The 17,284-nt window shown below is 44.5% G+C and overlaps 3 protein-coding genes across 3 annotated transcripts in view; 1 reads left to right on the forward strand and 2 right to left on the reverse strand.

The window, feature by feature from the left end:
- The window catches only part of LOC309691066 (tensin-1-like), a 243,244-nt gene that overhangs the window by 208,878 nt on the left and 17,082 nt on the right, over positions 1-17,284 (reverse strand). The window lies entirely within an intron of this gene.
- Positions 1,211-4,300, reverse strand: bcs1l (BC1 (ubiquinol-cytochrome c reductase) synthesis-like). The gene is made up of 7 exons (XM_082508611.1): positions 3,926-4,300; positions 3,696-3,835; positions 3,161-3,355; positions 2,735-2,798; positions 2,472-2,644; positions 2,148-2,265; positions 1,211-1,518 (listed from the first exon to the last, which is right to left on the reverse strand). The coding sequence occupies exons 1-7, from the start codon at positions 4,243-4,245 to the stop codon at positions 1,266-1,268; spliced, it is 1,263 nt and encodes a 420-aa protein (XP_082364737.1). The 5' UTR covers positions 4,246-4,300; the 3' UTR covers positions 1,211-1,265.
- znf142 (zinc finger protein 142) lies at positions 4,954-16,497 on the forward strand. The gene is made up of 8 exons (XM_082508598.1): positions 4,954-5,059; positions 7,687-8,175; positions 8,259-8,426; positions 10,113-10,928; positions 11,024-11,201; positions 11,386-14,143; positions 15,295-15,400; positions 15,823-16,497. The coding sequence occupies exons 2-8, from the start codon at positions 7,692-7,694 to the stop codon at positions 16,350-16,352; spliced, it is 5,040 nt and encodes a 1,679-aa protein (XP_082364724.1). The 5' UTR covers positions 4,954-5,059; positions 7,687-7,691; the 3' UTR covers positions 16,353-16,497.

The raw sequence follows: 17,284 nt of genomic DNA on the forward strand, positions 1-17,284 counted from the left end.
TCACCTTAAAGGTAAACCTGTTTCTCCATCACCTGTTCAGCTCTGATGATTCAGTAAGGACATCTCCTGGTTTCATCTTCATGTTTCCCTCTCACCAGATAACCAAACCAACATCATGACCAGCAGCTTTTACAGCTGTGGCTCCAGCAAACATCAGCTGATACTAGAAAGTAATATTAAATAAATTCTAACAACAGCTGATCAAGCTTAAACGTGCTGCTGTTGTTTAGCGCGACATCCGCTGGTTTCCCGTTCTGGCGCAAAGTGGGCGATAAACAAGAGAGACCGGACTTGCACCAGAAAAGCCAATCAGCTGATCACTGATCAGTTTCATGATTGAAGTAGCAACAGGAAAGGGAGAGGTGAGAATGAGAGAAGAGGCAGCTGACAGCGTAAAGACACAGAATAACTCCAGCTTTGTGTCTTTTCCCATTGTAGCTGAAGTACGGGACAAACTGTGTTCCTTCTCAGCTAATTACAAAACGCGTAATATTTTCTCTGAATATGGGACGATTCCGTTTTTTACTAATTAACCTTATGAATAAAATAAAGTTCACTATCAGTATCATCAAAGCACCCACCCAGCTGTATAGACACTTCGTCATGCTACCTAGTACGCAGTACGAGTTATTGTAACTGACTGTAAAAAGTCAACACAACGAAAATAAACTGCACCTAAACTTGGTTTATATCTGACCCAGATAGACTGCAGGTCATAACTTCTTACCTGAAGTTCAGTTCACCTCTCCTCCTCCTGCCTCTCCTTTCCCTCATCCATCTGTTGGCCTATGTGGTGTTTTTCCAGGTAGGATGGATTCCCAGAACACCACCACCAAACAACTGAGTTATTTTTACACATCTGCCAGCATCTGGCCAATCCACCACCTTTCATTGTTTATACCGTTACTGAAAAAAAATAAATCATCAGCCCATAAAAACAAAAAATCACCATCGGCCCACTGGGCAAATGTCCGGTGGGCCAATGGCCAGTGCAGCTATGACTATAACTACATTTGGAAGACAACCTTTCAAGGTCAGAGCAAAGTTTTTTGCAAATTTTTGAGAATGAATCTTTCCAATAAGACAGAGCTTGGATAAGTAAATGTAGGTGAGGTTTGTGTGTTTGTATTTCCAACATCTAAGCAGTCGCATAAATCACAAAAATCAACTCTCTTATGCGTCTGTCTCATTAATAAACTTAAACTGAAAATATTTTTCCATTTCTCTTTATTTGGGCTTCAGCATCCAAATCCCTTCCAATCCTGTCATCCTTTTATTTGAGCAACATTGTCTATCGATCCTGCAGGGTCCATTTTGTGCAGCAGAAAGTGTCCTTGCACCTGAGCAGCACTGATTTCAGAGTGTGTGGCTAAAGCGTGCTTGGCAAAGTGTTCTGCCTCAGAGGCCGGTTCGTCGGGATAAAATCGTCGGAACATCTGGGTGAGCTGCCAGTGGGTGCAATGCCCGATGTACTGCTTCAGATCAACACGGCCAGGTCGGATGAGCGCTGCGTCTAACCTGTGTGCAGATATCATACACAACGCTGGCAGTTAATGGCACTGAAAACACTTCTTATGTTTCACAAGTGAAAGAACAAGTTTTTGTAGCCATGACAAAAAGATTGTAATGTTCATTAAGGAAGCAGAGAGACGTGAGGAAGATGAGGTGATGAAGCTGATCATACAGGCAGGGATGAACAGGTAGGCGTGCACGGATTAATTTAAGATCTGAAGATAAAGTCAATCTAACATTTGATCATGTGATCAGTTATAGTTTATTAATGTATGTAAATTGTCACTATGGATACACGGTCTACTGTGCACATGCATATCAGACCTATGTACTCTGATACTGTGTCACACTGCACTACTCCTTTTTTCCCAGGACACTGGTTATGTCAATCCCTGTACTGCACTTATTTTATTGAGGTAGGCTGCCATATCACAGTAATATCTCAACTTCACCAGCACTTGGTATGCAGCGCCACCTGCTGTTGGGGTCTTTTATTTTCTTCTAATTCTGTTTCAGTCTCTTCACTGCTTCAATTGTTTTTTTTACATTACATTTTTTACATTTACATTAGAAGCAGCTATATCAGTTTACATGTTGGTACAATGTCACTAAACACTCTTGGCTTCGAACAGTACCTGTCTATGAAGTTGGTAGTCATAAAAACTATTCGGGCCTCCGATGAAGCCACTCCGTCAAGAGAGTTCAGCAGTCCGCTGAAGGTCAGTCGTCCCATTCCCTGATAGGCCAGAGGGTCTGAGAGGCAACAGAAGAAAACACAGCTCAGTGACTTCAAAATTCACCTTCAAACCAGAATGTAACAAATCTGGTCAAATACAGCTTTACAGGTTGCTTCAGTACTGAATATCAGCCTGTTTTAAAACCACAGAGTGGAGCTGATGAACATCTGTGATGTTTTAAACATGTAAAAAGAAATATGTTTGATCGGTTCTGCTGCTCACTCTCAGTGGGAAGCAGGTCTCTGCTGACAAAGGCTGCATCGACATCCTCCAGGAGAATGATGCTCTGCTGCGGAGCCACACTCAGGAGGTGATTCAGGCGGTCGTCTGAAAGTGTTCGGTCACTCAGACTCATCAGACAGATGCTGTAGCCCAGCTCACCAGCCAGCGCCGTGCTGAAAAAACAGCAAGTTACACAGGCATTGGTGAGGTTACACGACGAGTACGCAGCAAGAAGAATAAACCCAAATAAAGCATATACTCACATAAAACTGCTCTTTCCACATCCGGGGGGGCCGTACAGCAGGTAGCCTCTTCTGTAGGGAATACCTGCACAGGTGAACAACCACCATCAGTAGAGGATTAATCACAAAAAACCCTAGAAATTCTTCTACAAAGTAGACAAATTAAAACGTTCGGTAACATTTTTCTTATTAGGTTTTTCTAGAGACCTTCCCTACTCTCGAACAGACTCTGGTAAGGAGTCGGACCAGACCTTCAGCAAAAATCCAAGGGGCTTTTAACAGAAGTGATGTTCATCAATAAAGCGATCAGAAAATCAGCAACTTCAACCAAGAATGGGCAAAGTACCCTGTGAGTAACAGTTTCATTATAACTCAGTTGTGTTCCTTTAATTGTGGTGATCAAGACATTATAATCATGATTAAAATTCATGTCATGTAACATTTTACCTCTATCTGTGTACCATTTGGGATTTCCAATGAAGTCCTTCACGTCATCTACAATCCTTTCTGCAACACCCACGTCCAGCACCACAGAGCTGAGGGGTCTGCGCCGCCGAGGAAAGCCGAAGGGCCGCCACTCTGCACCCATGGCCGTGTACATCACTGTCCTGCCTTCCTCCTGCTTCAGCGCCAGTTCTCTTGCTGCAAAACAGGAATGAAAGCTCAACTAAAAGCCCACTCAAGTATTTTGTCAAGTACAGTTAAGTCTGTAAGTATTTTAGACAAAACTTCACAACTTAGCCCATGTACACCACACACTGTGCACTGAAATTAAGCAATTAAGGGAGGAAACATCCAGACTTCGAGAAGCTACTCGGTGCAAACATTTGGAGGGATGAGCCTCAAATCCCAAAATGTTGATACTGTTCATCTGGATGTAGATGAGCCTCAAAATTCAATGTGATAATTCTGAAAATACATCTGCAATACAGGTGAAAATCTAACTATGTGCACACCTGACTTCATGTGTTGTTAAACTTACCTTCTTGTAAGATATTAAAGAAGATCTGTCTGTCTCTGCCTAAAGCTGTGAAAGTGACAGACTCCCAGGGGGTTCCGGTGTGCAGATCCACCATCTGCTTCTCCCTGGTTCTCTCCACCCTGATCCACTTCCTCCCATACCTGCAGACCACAACGGAAGTCAGTGTCACAGAGAAAGTGGCCAATCAGTTTAGAATACAGGTCTTATAGGTGTAGTGGTATGTGCTATACCAGATGATGTGGTTGCCAGGGCTCGGGTGAAAGTCAAACTGCGTGTGAACCCGTCCGCTCTCGTGCGCCAGGTAGGAGGTCTCCACGCTCAGGTGCTGCGTGTGTTTGGCGTGCTTGGTGATCCAGCTCAGCAGCCAGTTGTAGCTCTTGTCCCTGCTGGGCACCTCCAGAGTGATCATGTAGTGCCTGCGGAAGAAGATCATCCCCACCTGAGCCCCTTTCCTGGCAAGCGCCAGAGCTGTCCCGACCCCGACCAGTCCGAAGCCGGCTCCGAAGTACGGGTTGTCCTTCAAGCCGTCCAGAAAATCCGTCAGGGGCATGGTGACGGCTGCAGTGAGACTCTAGATACCCCCGCAAAAGGAGCTCATCTGAAGACCTGCGTAGTGCAGTAAATAAAGGTTATCGGTCTTTCTTCGTATCCTGACAGCTGCTTGTAGGCTGGAAATACATTTAGCGACAGTTAAGGCTACCCGACTGGCTAAATTACGACAGTTGCGTTGTTTTTTTCCCTCTGACTTAATCTCTCACAGCTGCCACTGGTGACTTCATTCATTCTCGTGTTTAAACCTTCATTCAGCCACATAAAATCCCCAAGCGTGCAACGATGCTTCTGCACGGCGACCTTTACTACACTTCCTGTGTTTGATGGATACCGTTCCGACTTTCCACTGGCGCTCACAAATAATGGTCCCCCCTCCTTAGTAATCTATTTTTATGCTCACCTAATTTTGCTAACCTGTTAAGAGAATAACTACGCAACGGTGGTTAATGCACTCTGTGAATTTTAGTTTAAACGGCTTGAACCGCAACAGCGATGAAAAGCTAACAGGGACGCAAAGACTTTGCGATGAGCGTCTCAAGAAGCTAATGAGGGTTAGCTCAGCTAGCATTAAACGCGATGTTATTATTGGCGTGTTTCAATCACTTTATATTATTAATCAGAGCGAGAAAAACTTCAGCTGCTGTAACTCACTGACAGCTAAGGATTTCTATAACAGGCAGTCAGTAAAAGTGGATTCAATGAGGCAGACGGTGCAGCCTTGCGGTTAAACACAGCTGTTGATGTTTTGTTTTTTGGATCCAAAGGACCGTGGAAACCCGGGCAGTAGGTCTGACTGAAGTTCATTTTCTACTGTAAGCACCTGCAATTTTGTGCATGTAACCGTGTACCTGTGATGTGTCTTATTACAGTTAGCACTAGTGCAGTAACTTCATCAGTATGAAAGACCACTATGTACTATCAAAGTTATATTAATATCAATATCTGTATGTCATTAATTTTTTCTATATATTATCCCTGATTAAAGGGTAAGTTATACAGTGGGGCAAAAAAGTATTTAGTCAGCCACCGATTGTGCAAGTTCCCCCACTTAAAATGATGACAGAGGTCAGTAATTTGCACCAGAGGTACACTTCAACTGTGAGAGACAGAATGTGAAAAAAAAATCCATGAATTCACATGGTAGGATTTGTAAAGAATTTATTCGTAAATCAGGGTGGAAAATAAGTATTTGGTCACCTCAAACAAGGAAAATCTCTGGCTCTCACAGACCTGTAACATCTTCTGTAAGAAGCTTTTCTGTCCCCCAGTCGTTACCTGTATGAATGGCACCTGTTTGAACTCATCTGTATAAAAGACACCTGTCCACAGCCTCAAACAGTCAGACTCCAAACTCCGCCATGGCCAAGACCAAAGAGCTTTCGAAGGACACCAGGAAAAGTATTGTAGACCTGCACCAGACTGGGAAGAGTGAATCTACAATAGGCAAGCAGCTTGGTGTGGAAAAAGTCAACTGTGGGAGCAATCATCAGAAAATGGAAGACATACAAGACCACTGATGATCTCCCTCGATCTGGGGCTCCACGCAAGATCTCATCCCGTGGGGTCAAAATGATCATGAGAACGGTGAGCAAAGATCCCAGAACCACACGGGGGGGACCTGGTGAATGACCTGCAGAGAGCTGGGACCAAAGTAACAAAGGTCACCATCAGTAACACACTACAACGGCAGGGAATCAAATCCTGCAGTGCCAGACGTGTTCCGCTGCTGAAGCCAGTGCATGTCCAGGCCCGTCTGAAGTTTGCCAGAGAGCACATGGATGATACAGCAGAGGATTGGGAGAATGTCATGTGGTCAGATGAAACCAAAGTAGAACTTTTTGGTATAAACTCAACTCGTCGTGTTTGGAGGAAGAAGAATACTGAGTTGCATCCCAAGAACACCATACCTACTGTGAAGCATGGGGGTGGAAACATCATGCTATGGGGCTGTTTTTCTGCCAAGGGGACAGGACGACTGATCCGTGTTAAGGACAGAATGAATGGGGCCATGTATCGTGAGATTTTGAGCCAAAACCTCCTTCCATCAGTGAGAACTTTGGAGATGAAACGAGGCTGGGTCTTCCAACATGACAATGATCCAAAACACACCGCCCGGGCAACAAAGGAGTGGCTCCGTAAGAAGCATTTGAAAGTCCTGGAGTGGCCTAGCCAGTCTCCAGACCTCAACCCCATAGAAAATCTGTGGCGGGAGTTGAAAGTCCGTGTTGCTCGGCGACAGCCCCAAAACATCACTGCTCTCGAGAAGATCTGCATGGAGGAATGGGCCAAAATACCAGCTACTGTGTGTGCAAACCTGGTAAAGACCTATAGTAAACGTTTGACCTCTGTTATTGCCAACAAAGGTTATGTTACAAAGTATTGAGTTGTATTTTTGTTATTGACCAAATACTTATTTTCCACCCTAATTTACGAATAAATTCTTTACAAATCCTACCATGTGGATTCATGGATTTTTTTTTTTTCACATTCTGTCTCTCACAGTTGAAGTGTACCTCTGGTGCAAATTACTGACCTCTGTCATCATTTTAAGTGGGGGAACTTGCACAATCGGTAGCTGACTAAATACTTTTTGCCCCACTGTATGCTACAGTGGGGACATTTGGAAGTCTGTGGGTTTTCAGCTTGAAAAGTTCGGGTGTTATCAGTGCATTTCCAGCAACTATGATCATATCAGCACCATTAAGATACCACTTTATTCCAGACTTTTTTTTTTTTATCTACATGCACAAAATATATATCAAAGTCTAATACTGAGCTGTTGGGCGGGAGGAAAAGAGGAAGACCACCGACAAGACTCATGGATGTAGTGAAGGAGGACATGCAGAGGGTTGGTGTGACAGAGGAGGATGCAGGTTCTACTGTGTTTTCACATGCTGGGAATTAATATCCCATATCATAGTTCAGGAGTGAGATGACAAATGGAACAAAAGAAAAAGCAAACCCTTAATAATGTTTGATTTAAACAAAAAAAAAGAAGTTCTGAATAATATCAAAACTAAAAGCAAAACAGGAATTCACAAGAGTGCGAGAAGGACAAGGAACAGACAGCCCAACACCAAGAACGAACAGGGTTATTTATACACACATGGAGTGATTGGTCGTTAAACACAGATGTGAAACTAATCATAATCAGAATCAGAATACTTTATTGATCCCTGGGGGAAATTATTTTTTGTTACAGTGCTCCATTATAAACCAACATTAAGACAAGACAGACAATACACTAACTAAGAATAGTACAATATATACATATATACACATACATACATAAGTCACTCAATGAGCTGATGCATACAGTCAGAAAGGACTGAAAAGGACAGGAATGTTATAGAGTCTGATGTTTAACTTGTGCATGTGTACCCTAACATGATATTAAATTGTTGTGAAATTTTAAGGCTTTACTCTTTATTTTTTTTAGACACAATGGAGACGATGGATTTTCATTGTGAAAAATGTGGACAGAGCTTTTCAGACAGCGGCATGTTTGCCTCTCACCCCTGTTCACAAAGACAAATCGCTTCATCCAGTAAAGTGCAGCTGGACAGATTCAAGTGTTCTCGGTGTGCTGAGGTCTTTTCCAAACCAGTTGCTCTTAAACATCACTTTAAAACCAGCCACAGTGACCCAGACCTGACAGGCCCGTTCTCCTGCTCTGAGAAAGGCTGCTACTTCAGTGTCTCGGACCGTGACGAGTATCAAGCCCACATAATGTCTACACATGGCCTCACTCTTGTGCCCTGCACCTACCGGGCTTGTAAAAAGTCATTCCTTACACAAGCTGAGATGGAAAGCCATCGGAAAGGACACATGCCCTTTGGCTGCTTTCACTGCCAGTTTGTCTCTCAAAATGCTAAAACCCTGAATGGCCACCTCTTGGAACACAAATATCTACCAAATAATGCTCAAGGTAAGTGGGCCCTGCGGGGAGGTGGAACTCTCATACCTTCAAACCTTAGCTGTAAGATGGAAATTATGATTATTTTCTCTTAGGGAATGAGCAGGAGCCAACACCGATGGGCTATAAGGAAAGCTGCTTGTCTGAGGTCAGCGTGTCACAAAGAAAAAATCGAGCTTGTGGGCCAGAGGAACAACCTGAGAGGCCAGGTGGCATGAAAGACACGACTTTAGCAGGAGATGCTACATCAGTGCCATCCAAAGGTAAGAACACCTATTATCTGCTTAGTGGATTATTATGGTGACCACTGTAATCAGCTACAACATTAAATCTGACAGTCTGCTTGAACACAGTGGCTCCTGGGCACTCACATGGAAGTCACTTTGCCATGATTCTCCTAATTCTGATACATTTGATTTGTATAGTACCAATTGGCACTTTATACACGTGTCAATGATCCTACACTTTGCAGACATTTTCACTAGATGGAGCTTTAGCCAGATGTAGAAGTCATCAAGTAACACCTTTTTTGGGGTTGTATATTGTTTTCTCTTCTTTACTTTTGCACCTTTGTGGTCCAGCTACCCAATTTCGCAGTGCAAGAAACTGCAAAATGACAATCAAAAGCTCTGAGTCTCTAAGATCAAGTCGCTGGTTCTTTGTTATCTCGCCTGCTTCTTCACACCCCTCCCCTGACACTGTTGGTTCCACCATTATGAATTTCTTCCCTCCAGGAAACCACATCATCATCTATTCTGAGATTAGTGTATACCCAGGTTGACCTTCATCCTGCTGTCCTTGTACAACAGGTTCTGCCTGATACTGGCCTGTGCCTTTATAATAAAAATGATGCTGTTCAGTTGCAGTTTTCATTTGACTCAATATCCTTTCCTGCTCTAGGACCTCCTAAAGTGCTGTTACCACTGTTTATACCCTAATTGTGCTAATGTTCCTCTCTCTCCACATAACTGGTTGACTGGTCAAGCTAGGACGTTATAAGCTTATTCAAGTAGGAAGGAAATGCTCCACCCTCCACAGTCCAAGTCACGTGATGGCACTTCCTCAAAGATTTGTAATTCTTCCTAGACAAAGCCAATGATGCCTCACGAGACAATATTTGGCAAAAGTGGGGGAAAAAAAATCTGTAACAGGAAAAGTCCTCCAGCAGACTGCAAAGGGAAAGAGGAGAATGAGAAGAAACAGTACAGTAGATGGACAACAAACGAAACTATGGTAGAGTAGGCAAACATTAATGACATGCAATAGTAGTACACAAACACAGGAGTGAAGATGTGATTGAAACATTTAGTTGCAAAGTTGAGGAAAGGTTCAGGTCCACCCTGTATGGCCTTAATTTAAAGGTTAATCAGAAAGGAATGTCCAAAGCCTGCTATTAAAAGTAGACGTGGTCTCCTCAATGCAAACCAGAAGTTAGTTTCATAGTAGACAAAATCTTGTTGGTGGCAACCCCCCAAGCAGGACAGTGACCCTTGTCTTACCACAAAAAACTGCAGAGCTCATGGCTTTCCTGAACTCCAGAGTCCTAAATCCTGTTCTCAATGATCCTACTGATATGTGCTGGAACAATTCGGATCCAGAGAGGCCTTATTTTATAATCTCAAAGTTGTTGCCAAAGTCGCAGTACAGACACCCGTTGGAGTCCCACATCAATGCCCTGAAAGCTAGGAGCTCTTTTGATGCCACAAAAGAGACCTACACATTATTAGACAGATGTTGTGAGTGATTGGTGCCCATCACAAGTGGTTTATTACAAAAAAAACCATCTCTCATTACTGTTTAACATGACATAAAAGATCTGTTCTTTAATCAAAATGACAGAGAAGGAAAAAACAGTAAACAATGCAAAATATAAACTGTAACAAAGACAACCCATTATTCTTGTAAACGTATATTTAAACTAACATTTTCAATTTGTTTCTATTTAACAGAGTACCTTGCAGAGGGATCAGAGCACATCTATCGCACCCACACCTGCCCCAAGTGTCGTCGCTGCTTCAAGATGCGCTCTCACCTCCAGGAGCACCTTCGTTTGCATTTCCCCGACCCAAGCCTCCAGTGTCCCACCTGCAAGCGTTACTTCACCAGCAAGAGCAAGCTGCGTGTTCACAGGCTCAGAGAGGCTGGCGAAAAGATCCACCGGTGCCACTTGTGCGAGTATTCCGCCGTGGAGAGGAGCTCAATCCGGCGCCATCTAATCAGCGTGCACGCCGGAGATGGCGAAAACTGTTACAGCTACATTTGTCCGACCTGTGGGGGAAGCTTTCGCCTGAGCAGCGCATTGAAGGCTCACATGAAGTCACATAACATCCCGTCTGACAGCCAACCCTTGGCCTGCTTTCAGGAGGGTTGTTCTTTCCAGAGTTCTCATCACAAAGACCTCATTAGACACTCTGCCGAGGCTCACGGAGTCAAAGCAGTGGAATGCCGTCATCACGCCTGCGGCGCCCTCTTTAACAGCGAGACAGACATGGATGATCATTATCGGACGCACCTCGCCTATCACTGCTCAGAGTGCGATTTTTCTTGCTCCAATAAAACAGTCTTCCTCCAGCACCAGCGGCTCGGTCATGCAGGGCCTGAAAAGCTCAGCTGCGACTTCTGCTCCTTTGTCACGTTCAACCCCGTGGAGTTTGAGCAGCACCTCGGGCATCTGCACGCCAACGAGAAGATCCACCGCTGCTCTCAGTGCAGCTACGTGACCTCGCACAAACGGGGTTTGAAGCGGCACATGCTCATGCACAGTGGTGAGGATGGGTTTGGTCACATGAATCCTGCCTTAAAGTCTGGGCATTTCTCCCTTGTGACACAATAACTCTTAAACTTGTTTTTCCTCTTTAAGGTGAGAGGCCCCACAAGTGCAGCCTGTGTGAGTTCAAGTGCCGAGATGAGTCCTACCTGTCCAAACACATGCTCACTCACTCAGATGATAAGAACTTCATGTGTGCCGAATGTGGATACGTCACCAAATGGAAACACTACCTTAACGTCCACATGAGGAAACATGCAGGGGACCTTAGGTACGCACTCAAGAGGTTTCTTACACATCTTTGTTATATTTTAATTTTGGATCTGTTGTGTAAGCTGAGTTTCTTAAGAGCGCAACACCAGAATGCACAGCTGTGGGTCTTTAAGGTGGGGAACAGTGGAGGTGGAAGAAGCATTGTTGGTTCTAGATTCAATACTTCCTGTTTCCTCTCCTAGGTATCCCTGTGATCAGTGTCCATATCGCTGTCACCGCATGGACCAGCTAAACAGCCACAAATTACGGCACCAAGCCAAATCACTCATGTGTGAGATCTGCGCTTACGCCTGCAAGCGCAAATATGAGCTTCGAAACCATATGTTGGCCAAACACTCCGGAAAGGACAGACAGTCCGCCGTGTTCAAGTGCAAATACTGTATGTACACCACCTGCTACCGTCAGGCGCTTCAGAATCACGAGAACTGCAAACACACCAAGCTGAAAGAGTTTCGTTGCGCCCTTTGCTTCTACTCCTCCTTTAGCAGCATCAGCCTTTTCCTTCACAAGAGGAAAACACATGGGTACGTGCCCGGGGACAAAGCGTGGCTGGACAACTACGCTGCAAAGGAGAAGGAGAGGAGCTCGGCTGAATTCATGCAGGATTTTTACAACAAGCCTTCAGTTACTCACAAGCTGCCTGAAGGACCTCCACCTTCTGGTACTCCTGAAGGTCAAAGAGACCAAGTCCTGCCTTACCACGATGGCAGCAGAGAAACGTCTCCTGCTTCACAACCTGAGGAAGTTTTTGACGTTGTTTCTCAGGAGACCATTACAGAAAGTCCTTCGCCCATCGGCAGTCCTGAGGAATACTGTACCCTCGTTCTAACTGCACTCTCCACCTCTGACTTTCAAACCCCCTCTGAAAACTCTGAAAGGGTTCCTACTTTAGATTCTAACAGGCCCGAGGCGTCACAAGTAAAAGCAGACCTCTCATCAGAGGAACATGATGAAGATATACATGATAGCTACGAGCCTCTAAATAACACAGCTGAACTGGTTGAGCCCGGAGATTGTCAGACACCTGACAGAAACTGTGAAACAATCAGTTCTACTTTTCCACCTGAGCACAGTCAGCCATTACAATCTGAGGTGCGTCTGAATGCTATGAAAAAGTATGACAAGGACCAAGCAGAAGCCATGGTGTTAGAGGGACGGGTGCAGATGCTCGTGGTGCCAGCTGAAGGTGTTTACCGCTGTGAGAAATGCTCTTATGTCACCTGCAGAGAGAGTGCTTTGAAGCACCACTGCCAAGCTCTGTGCCAGGGCAGGATGAAGGGCCACAAGTGTCAGGCCTGCGGTGCGCAGTTCAAGCAGAGGCGGGGCCTCGATGGCCACCTTAAAAAGAAGTGCCCAGCCATGCCACGGAAAACGAGGACATTTGTAGGCATTTCAGAAACAAGTGTTGCTCCAAAGGAGAGCTGTACTGTAGATCAGGAGGGATCCAATTCAGATCAGACAGAGCAAAATAAAATTTCCACTGATCCTGAGTGTTCATCTCATTCTAAGACCTTTGTTAATGATGATGCTGCTACATCCAGTGCATCTGAAAACCAGCAAACCGAAAGTCAGAAGAAACTGATCTCCAGTAACAAACAGCAAAAGTCCCTTTATAGTAAAAAGGGTGGGAAATTCAGATGCAAGCTGTGCAGCTTCTCATCCGTCAGGCTCATAACAATTAAACGGCACCTCTCGACCTGCAGAAGAAGATTCAGGAAAAGGGAGAATGAGACCAATTCAGAAACAGGTGATGAAGGTGGGAATGACTCAATCAAAGAAAGAGAAGAGCTGGTGGAGAAACTCGACGAAGATCTTGTAAAAGTTTCTAAGAAACGTCAAATTTTTGGCTGTCCAAGCTGTGCATTTAAGTGCAGTCAGAAGAGAGCTTTAGACAGCCATGAAAGAAAAGGCTGCATGAGGCCTGGTGAAGTACAGTGCGCTCTCTGTTCATTTGTAGCCAAATCTAAAGTTTCTTTGACCCGACACAGTTTATGTAGTCATGGCAAGGAAAAGTTCGGTGCTGCCAAACCCAAACGTTTGCACTGCCAGCACTGCACTTTCAGCTGCAAACAGCAGCGCTGCATGACGCAGCACATTGCACTCAAACACAAAGGTGCACGACCTCACCGCTGCCGCTTCTGCCCCTTCAGCACCACGCGGCGCTACCGCTTGGAAGAGCACGAGTCTCTCCACACAGGTGTCGGCCGTCACCGCTGTGACGTGTGTGACAAAACCTTTGGGGCGGTGACCAAATTGCGCCAACACAAGAGACGCATTCACGACAAACTGCCCACGCACTTCTGCTCGTTGTGCGACTTCAGCAGCTACACGCTCGACGACGTGAGACGCCACAACCGCAGATGCCACACGGGGGAGCTGCAGCACGTTTGCACCCACTGTGACGCTCAGTTTAGCTCAGAGGTCGCTTTGAGAAACCACTGCAAGCGTGTGCACCAGCTCCAGGTGCGTTTCTCATGCAAGCAGTGTGACTACACCTGCAGCAGCGACATCACACTAAGGGCCCACCAGCAGAGCAAGCACCCCCAGGTGAAATGCAACACCTGCCAGGAGTCATTTGAAACTAAGGAAAGCCTCGAGCTTCATCAGAGAGCTCACCTGGCGCATCAGTGTCACGTGTGTCCCTTTGCTACCAAAACGAGGCAGCTGCTGGCTCAGCACCTCTTGAGCGAACATGAGGAGGGACCTGCGGAGGACAAGGCACTGAGGTGCAGCACCTGCCAGTTTGCTTGTCACCATCAGCTGGTCCTGGAGCAGCACCTCCGCTCGCACGGAACCAAGCGCTTGTACAAATGCACCGACTGCCAGTACTCGACCCGGAACAAGCAGAAGATCACGTGGCACATTCGCATCCACACTGGGGAGAAGCCTTACAGCTGTGAGGAGTGCAGCTACACTTGCACCGATCCATCGAGGCTGAAGGTACCAAACAAGCTTCCATAGATCCCAGACAGTTGGTTCTGTTCATCTGTATCCACGTCCACTGAAAAAACTTCTATCGACACGTTGCTTTTAGATAATGCAGGATGCTAAATATTCAAAGCAACTTTATTACTAAAAAAACAAGTCAAACAAGCAAAGCTGGCTGGAGAGTTTGTTAATACAACTTAAAGGGTTAACTTGGACTAAGACACAAGCTTGGAAAACAGGAGGGTGAACAAACCCACAAGTGGGCAAAAACTGAGGGGAGGAAGGAGCTGAATGTAGGCTGGGGATGGATTGGATTGAAGTAATAGCCAGTAATGATAGGCTAGGTGAGGACAGAAACCACAGTAAGACATCAGAGAAAAACAAAACAGGACTAACTAAAATATCAAATACAGAGACATTACACGGCACGTTAAACAGAGGCAGTGGAGCACAAAAGTAGCTTAAAGTTGAGACAGAGAAATGGCGAGGAAACTAAAAACACAAGAAGGAATAAAAAAAACAGGTTTTGAAGCTCAATAAAAACAAAAGAATTAAAAATGTAATTTATAAATAGTGGTGTGTACTTTCAAGCAGGATTTAGGCTCCAGGTGTCTTCACAGTTAAACTTGGCTTTTCCGTATTATGAAGATGTTCATTTCATGCCAGCGTGCATCAACTTGGCATCTTATGCTGCAGAAATAATGTGATCTGGAGCTGGTTATGTTTGAGATTGGAAATCAGCAGGTTTACTGACCAGTCAGTTCCCTGGAAGATGGCATCATTTGTAGCTAGAATCATAAATCCGGATTAGTATAGTTTGAGTTAGTGAAATGATAAACATTTCATGTAACTATTGAGCCTGATTTCTGATCTTAGGCTCACAGAAGCCAGATGAGTTAAATTTGCTTTATAGCACAGAACAGGACCAAGAGCAGTAAATGGGAACAAAACGCAGTAAAAACTAAACGGGTATCTGTAAGACGACAACAAAACCGCTGAGACCAACATGTTAAAAGTTAAAAACAAAGAACGATGGCAGAAGCGTTTACTGTGTCTCTGGTTGTGTAGTTACTTATTGAGGCTCATTTTGAGTCTTTCCATGAAATGGAGCACAATGAAAGCAATAACAGGTCCCTTTTATTTTATTTTTAATGTTTTTATAGCTTCACATGAGAGTTCACCAAGAAGAGAAGAAGTACCTTTGTCCAGAGTGTGGCTACAAGTGCAAATGGGCGACTCAGCTGAAATACCACATGACCAAGCACACAGGTATCAGAGGTGGCTGTTTTCACCCCTAAAAATGCAGCTGAAGAGCTGCTGTTGGAAAATGAGACGTTACATTTATTTACCATACAGCTCAGGCAGATATGATGGTTATAAACTGAACACAAAACACAAACTGACAGTCCACATGCTTATCTGATGTATCCAAACTGCATACTGGACAGTCTAATTTAGGAGTGTCAATCATAAGGCCCGGGTGCCAAAATCAGTCCAGCCCACTGGAAAGCTTTAGAAATTCCCATATACACACAATCAGTTAAATAGCTCCTTCTAGTGGTCAGGGGTGAAAACAAACCAAATGTCTCCTGCAGAAAGGCATAAAGTGAAAGTTTCTAATTTAATGTTGCAATATGTCTAAGTTATAAAGTGATTTGGTTACATTTTTAAATAATGTTTGTCATCTGCAGGAGAGAAGCCGTATGCCTGTGATGAGTGCGACTACCGCACCAACAGAGCAGACGCCCTCCGCGCACACTGCGACACACAGCACTGTGATGTGCGCCCTTATGTTTGCGAGAAGTGCGGCAAAGCCTTCAAGACTAGCTTCATACTGAAGACCCACCAGCGCCAGCACAGCGACGACAGGCCATACACGTGCGGTTTGTGCCAAAAGGCTTTCAGGTGGCCTGCGGGTCTCAGACATCACTACCTGTCTCACACCAAGCAGCAACCTTTCAGCTGTCGCCACTGCTCCTACAGAGCCAAGCAGAAGTTCCAGGTGGTCAAGCATCTGCAAAGGCATCATCCAAACATGCCAGCAGAGGAAGGTGTGGTAAGAGACTCAGAAGCTGGAGGCCTCACCCTGAAGGAGGCTCTAGAGGGGACTCTGGATAAAAGAGCAGAAGAAGCAGCCAATGAGCTGCTTCCACCAGCCAGTGAGGTACAGGAGGTTGCTGAAGAGGTCGAGCTAGGATTAAACCCTGAAGAGAGAGAGTAACTGGTGACATAGCTGGTAAATACTGATGTTTGATTAGTTGATTTTAAAGTCTTGCCAAGCCTAATAAGACACTTAGTACACATATTAAGAGAGAATGTAAAGACGGGTCATTTATTTGAACAATAAACAGTTTTTTTATATCCTATCTTGTGATAATTTCCTATAATCAGAATATAATTGTATTAATGAGAAAATCACCATATGAGATGCCACAACTGTGCTGCCAGTCCAGAAACTCTTAATAATGCAAAATACATTGTTTACAAAAATTCAACACTAAGAGAAATGGAAGTCCTGGAAAAAATAAACAAAAGAAGAAGAAAACAAAGATTCCTTAAAAACAAATTCATGAAGCCAAGGCTGAAAACAGGACTGCTAGGAACTTTTAGCTTAATAAGCCAAAAGCAACTGAGGAATAAAGCTGCTGCTGATGAAGGAGAGAGAGTGCTTTTTGCAGTTTGCTTTGGATGAGATAAGGATGGATGAGAGAGCATAGAGCAGCTTAATGAAAATGATAGAAAAATATGAAAAATGTGCTGGCACAGACGTACAGGGTGATTGCAAAAAAAAAATGCAATAAATGCATTTCTCTTAAACGGGACAGGCTGATGTTGGCCTTTTTTCTTTTTCTAACAGCTCTTTTTGGGGGTTTTTAAACACGTTTTTCATTTGTACCATTAGCTCTGAAATATTTTGCATGCATAGATAATTTTTTTTAAATTCTGTTTCGACATGTTGACTTATTACAATTTTCTGTTAAATGCTGGGTTTCTTATACTTAGCTCCTGAATTTGAATCCACTTCAGGTTCCTATGTCAGTTCTTTCCGGGTACTCTGGAGTCGAAGGACATGTATGTTGGGATAACAGCTGACTCTGAATAGGTCATATGTGTGAATGGTTGTCTGTCTCCATGTGACAGACTGCCAACCTG

Source organism: Aulonocara stuartgranti (assembly GCF_965226115.1).
Source record: "Aulonocara stuartgranti genome assembly, chromosome: 16".
Taxonomy (NCBI): domain Eukaryota; kingdom Metazoa; phylum Chordata; class Actinopteri; order Cichliformes; family Cichlidae; genus Aulonocara; species Aulonocara stuartgranti.